A 5930-nucleotide genomic window follows, 5' to 3' on the forward strand; every position below is an offset into this window, starting at 1 on the left:
ATTGATAAGACAAATTTAGATCTGAGGCGCCCCGACAAGGAAGTCAGTGGCATTTTTATTTTGAGCACAATGGTGAACATATTGTACCAGGCCTCTCAAACAGGATTGTGCCAAAGCCCTAAAAACCCATAGATAACCCAGGGCAGGGCCCCACGAAGCCCAGAAGCAAAGCCATTCCCCCTTCGTTCGTTGTTTCCTCTTCCGTTACCACTCCACCCCAGACCCGGTCACCATTTAGGCACACCCATCGACGTGGTATCCGGCTATCCGCGCCGCCCATCCACCCTAACTCCGATCCCATCGCCGATCGCCTCCGCCCCACCCTAAAACCTCCGGCCGCCGTCCCCCCTCCGATGGCCGGCCAGCCCCGCGAACGCGGGTCCCGCGCCGCGCGCAAGGGCCGGCCCGTCCGCACGCCAGCAACCCTGCTCGCCCTTAACCCCACCCCCGATCCCGATCTGTCCGCGCAGGCCTCTGACGACGTGTCTCCGTGGGGCCGCTCGACGGCGGACGAGCTGGAGGACCGCCTCCTCAAGAGGCTGGAGGAGGCCTACGCGGCGGCGCTGGCCGGCCTCGCTGAGCTCGGCTACGCCGAGGACGCCGCGCTCCGGGCCGTCCTGCGCGCGGGCCACTGCTACGGCAAGCTTGACGACCCTGTCGATAACATCGTCGCCAACGCCCGCTCTTTCCTCAACGATCCAGATGCCCCCGGCGGAGCCGGGGGGTTCGCCGACCTCCGCCGCCTCGAGGAGTACTCCCTAGCGGGCCTCGTCTGCCTCCTTCAGAGCAGCCGTCCCACCATCTCCCGTGTCGAGGCCATGTGGTGCCTCCTCGCCAACGACCTCCGCCTTGAGCAGGCCATCAACATGGGAGCCTCCTTCACCGATAAGTCGCCCCACTCTGGCTTCTCCACCGCCGAGAGTGATGCGCCTTCCCCAGCCGCACCCGCCCCAGGGCAGCGTGGCTACTGCCACTTCCATGCGACCACGGCCACAGAGAACCACATGTTTGACCCTGAAACATTCATGCGTCTTGCGATGCGCGCCCACACTGACAGCACGCGCCCGCACACCGAGAGCACTGCTGGTGTGGTCTCATGCGTTAAGAACACATGGTCACGGTCTGGCGGCAGCGCTGCCCCGGCCCCTGCTGCCCCAGATGGGCAGGGGCAGCCCAAGCAGTCCTTTGCTATGAAGGTGTCCACCGATGATCTCATCGAGTCTGTGGTGATGGAGCTTGAGTCGCTGGACATTGACAAGAAGGACCCTCCTGCGGAGAAGCCTGATCCCAAGAATGAGATGGTGCGTGACCTCATTAAACAGACGCGGGAGATGGAGGAGCAGCTCAAGGAGCGCAAGGAGTGGGCCCAGAAGAAGGCGGTACAGGCTGCTCGTAAACTTGGCAATGATCTCACTGAGTTGCGCATGCTGCGGATGGAGCATGATGATAACCAGCGGCGGAAGAATGATAAGCAGTCACTGGAGGATGAGACAATGAAGCGCCTCACACGTCTGGAGTATGAGCTGAAGAAGAAGAGTGGGCAGCTTGACCGGAGTAATGCTAGTGTGCAGAAACTGGAAATGGAGAATGCAGAAATACGTGCTGAGATGGAAGCTGCGAAGCTGAGTGCATCGGAGACTGAACGGCAATGCCAGATACTGCTAAAGAAAGAGAAGAAAGACAGCAAAAAGCTTGAGCTGTGGGAGCGGCAAAAGGCCAAGCTGCAGGAGGAGATCGCTGAATGCAAGGCGAAGATCGCACAGGCAGATAAGGAGCTGGCTGGGGTCAACAAGTCAATAAGAAATATGGAGGTGAGATTGATTTTGCACAGTATATCATGATTGTTGCTTTAGTGTCTATAAGCTTTATGTGCTTCTACTTTTTATTAGCTAGCAGTTACAAACAGGTCACAAGCACATCCTTCCTACTAGGAGAGGTTGCTGAGTTTAGATCATTTGTAGCTGCATTGGAGCTAACCACTACGCTTCATGCTCAGCTAGTCATCTTATAAAGTAGTAGTGATCCTGATGGGCTATGGTGCCCTCTTATAGGAGTACAACTGGTGGTAAAAGCCTAATTTTATAAGAAGTAAAATATTTAGGCATACAAATTGTTATGCGTCTTCTCATGGTTGTTGTTCCAGAGTTAGCACAAAATGGTCAGGCTTAATAGTGAACAAGCACAGAGTCAGTGATTATGCACTCGTCTGTTGGTGCTAGATGGTAGTTACTGGGGGACCCTGCCACTTGTTGATCAGCATTGGTGTAGCTATCATTCATCACTGTTCTTGTTAAAAAATTTGTGTCATGCAGCTACCAGCATCAGCGTTCATCCATAACTGTAACCTATTGCTTAGTAACTGCAACTTTCTTGCTTTGCTGCGAGGGCCAGTATTATTACATGCTTTACTAATGATTTGTCTTGTTTTTATCTTGTTAGTCAAAATCATAATCTCAAAACTCGTCATCCTGAAAAATAGTGTGCACCACACATAGAACAAGCCTATGCCCTGCCATGTTTTTTCTGCTTGTGGCGTGCTATGCATTTTGATCTTCTGTGTTGGCCTGGTTATACTATGTCCCAGATTGCCAGGTAACCATGATAAATTGGGAATCATGTTAGATCGCCTCCCTCAGTTTCTGTTCTGAATGTAATTGCTTGTCTAAATTCGCAAATCAGTATATATTTATTTGATGTATACAACCTATGGATAGTTGAAAAAGAATATAAAATAGAATTGTATGGTAGCTTTTCGGTAAATTCATTACCTGGACAAAAGGATACCTTTGTGATGTGTTCTGTTAGAACATTGCACATGCTTTCTCAAATTCTCGCTGCTTTGGAACTTTAGCATTTGTTTTTTAACCACTGTTTTTGGGTCACGTGACTAGTCGACGAGTCGCACTGCCAGGGTTGACTCAAACCCCTCGACTAGTCGTGACTAGTCGATCGGTCAGGCTCGACTCGTCACGAATCGCTACCCCAGAACGACTCATCGACTCGAAGACCATGTTTTAACTCAGAAGTTATGGGCCTTATTTGTCAACTGTAAATTGTTGCTTCTTTCTACATTATATCCTTGGCTGCTTTGCTGGCCTTGCTGTTTGAATCTACTATATCTAAATAGTAGCCCCCACTACCTGATTTTCCTGCGTTCTCGTCCACATCATTATAAATTTCTTTCAGCTGTTTGATTGATCACAGAAATAAAAATGTGCCACCATCTTTTATTTATTGTGATACTGCAGCGAGAATGTAGTTAATGCTAATTGCCTGTTAATGCCTGTCAGAACTAAAATATTGATCGCACCAGTTATCCATTGTAATGTTAGGTTAGAAGTACAGTTGTTAAGTTTTCTTTCAAAGCGGTAGGTACTAAACAGGGTTATTTGATATCTGTAATTCTAATTTCTTTGTTTCCTTTCATGCTTCTTAACTTCATGTTAATTTGGTCAGTTATCACAAACCTTTTTCCTCTATTTCCACTAGAGTTTATTATTGGTTTGTGCACATTACAGTATTGTTATTGCACCATTAACTAGTTTACGTGTCTCAGAAATCCCTATTGGGGATTTAAAACTGTTATTCTTGTTTCCTGGTTTATAATATAACTACTCCCTCCGATCCATATTAGTTGTCGCTGATCAGCGACAACTAATATGGATCGGAGGGAGTAATAAATTCATTATCTACACAAATACTACATTGTACCATAACTTCATTTTTGAAACTGTTGACATCACACTTCTATGCTTTCAATGTGTCTCGCACATTTTGGGTATTTATTTGTCTGACAGATTGATTTGTAACATGTGTTTGGTTTGTAGGTTAAAATTAGAGAAGACACAAAGACCACAGAAGACAACTTGGCACTTGCAGAACAGGAACGTGGGAAGCGGGAATCTGCGAAAGCTGATGCTGATCGCCGACTTGAAGAAATTCGCCGGAAGACAGAAGTAGAGTCCCAGTGCTACAAAGATGACCTCCGGAGGCTCCAGGATCAGTTATCCCGTCTGCAGAAGTCCATGGGTGCAAATGGGCCGACACTTCCATCAGCCTATTCTCCGGCTATGACTGACCGCAATACAGCGCGGGCACCCAAGCAGCCCAACCAGAAGGCACCGCCCGCATCCAACAGGCAGCAGGAGCCTATCCAGAATACAGGCCGCCGCAGAGGCTGCATTATCTGCAAGAGGGAGGAGGCTTGCGTGATGCTGCTGCAGTGTGCTCACCAGGTGCTGTGTGTTGGCTGCAACAAGCAGCATGAGGAGAAAGGCGCGGTTCGCTGCCCCAGCTGCAACGCCAAGATCGAGGAGAGGATCAGGGTTTTCGGTGCCTCCTCCAACTGAGGCACCTGGTGGTGATGCTGCTGCAGACTTGGTTTCGCTTGGGGCAAAGAAAAACTGAACTCGTGGTCATCTTTGCCTTTTCTTTTTTTTACCTTTGTGAAGAAAGAGTTATATGTCAGCTCCGTCTCATAAGTTTTACTTGGTTCAGCTGTTCATGGATATATGCTGAATGCTGCTGTCGGGGTATATGGGTACATGTCAAACCTTTTTTGGTCGAAAAGTTGAACAGGAGCAGAGGAACCCTTTGGAAATATGAGTCAGTTGAACTTAAAATGATGTGTGTGTTCTCTAGTTTATTGCTTGATTTTTGTAGATGTGCTTGATGTTCTTGTTGGTGGGGAAATTTTTGGGCGAGATATCTCGCGCAGGCTGTACCCTGAGGAAATAGGTTTTGGTAGCGAGGAGCTTGGCCTCCCCTTGCCGTCAATGGTGACCGTAAAGCAGGTATTCTTGCTCGCGTTTTGCCTGGCCATGGGGGTGTCCACCTGATGAAGGCTACATAACTCCCCTCCGTCTCTCTTCTTGCGTCCACTGGGGAAACGGCGGTGCCTCCTCGGGTGCGAGCGGTTCACCTCCACCTTCGTCTTGGACTGGATGGAGTCTAGGATGGCCTGCTGTTCCGTTGCCTCCTTCGCTTGGACGAGCCCGAATCCTAAATTTGGCCTGCTCCGGTGTCAGATGCCTCGTCCTCCTCCTCTGATGGCGGCTCCTACTCCTGCTTCAGCGCCACCTCCTTCTGCTCAGCCCACACGTTCTCGTGCTCCGACGCCTCCTCGCCCGGACTATCCGGAGGTAGGCCGAGTGCAATGTGTGCGACGCAATGCGTGGCGCGGGCCTTCTCTGTGGCATGCATCTCTGACTAGATTTCCGCCCGAGATCCGGCATCAGGAGCTTGTGGTAGGTGATCTTGCCGCAGACCATGATGATGTTGGCGTCGGCGGACCTTAGATTCAAAGTGGAATAGAGAGAGTAGGGGGCAACGACAACGCAAACACGAGGGATAAGGATGGGACGGGGCTAGGGTTGCGTTGCCGTCTGACTTAAATAGCTGGACTTGTCCCTCGGGTGGGGCATCGGAGCGGCGATATGAATGCGTCCTCAACTAGCTGGAGGAGGTGCCTGTCAGACTAACGGGTTTCAGCATTGGCCCATCCGCCAGCCCCGACGTGGCGGGCGCGTCCATGAGTTTCAGTATATTCTCCCTACATATGGATTCGGTATGGGAGATACCTGTTAACCAAACATTTAGGCTGCGTTTGCCAGGTTGGGTGGCAATTTTCTTTCACACAGTGACTGGGCAGGCTGATCAGACATTTGAGGGGATATAGGCTCCGGTTGTAGATGCTCAACCCGCCTCAAACGCCCGGGCGGCCCGCCTGGTTACTCACCGGTCACAAAAATCTGACCCAGCCGGGCGCCTCAAACGGGCCTCAAACACCCGGGCTGACCGGCACCCCTCATATCCAGCTCAAATATGGGACGGATATGGGGGTGCCCGGGCGCACCCGGACGCATCCGCCGACCCTGCTGCAGGTCTTAGCGGTCCCACCTACAGCAACTGAAGCTCCATTCTCTCTCTCA

At 50.8% G+C, this 5930-nt stretch overlaps 1 protein-coding gene across 1 annotated transcript; it reads left to right on the top strand.

Annotated features, from left to right (window-relative positions):
- The first annotated feature begins 209 nt into the window (after window positions 1-209).
- LOC119309209 (MND1-interacting protein 1-like) lies at window positions 210-4625 on the top strand. Its single transcript, XM_037585242.1, has 2 exons — window positions 210-1811; window positions 3828-4625. Exons 1-2 carry the CDS (start codon window positions 354-356, stop codon window positions 4347-4349), a joined length of 1980 nt encoding a protein of 659 aa, XP_037441139.1. The 5' UTR covers window positions 210-353; the 3' UTR covers window positions 4350-4625.
- Window positions 4626-5930: the final 1305 nt, after the last annotated feature.

The sequence above is a fragment of the Triticum dicoccoides genome, chromosome 5B (genome assembly GCF_002162155.2).
Source record: "Triticum dicoccoides isolate Atlit2015 ecotype Zavitan chromosome 5B, WEW_v2.0, whole genome shotgun sequence".
Classification (NCBI taxonomy): Eukaryota; Viridiplantae; Streptophyta; class Magnoliopsida; order Poales; family Poaceae; genus Triticum; species Triticum dicoccoides.

Bases quoted from the DNA above. Each gene is read 5' to 3' on its own strand.
- LOC119309209 (XM_037585242.1), top strand. From the start codon at position 354: ATGGCCGGCCAGCCCCGCGAACGCGGGTCCCGCGCCGCGCGCAAGGGC. The intron at 1,812-3,827 runs GTGAGATTGATT...TTTGGTTTGTAG, and splicing joins AGTCAATAAGAAATATGGAG to GTTAAAATTAGAGAAGACAC.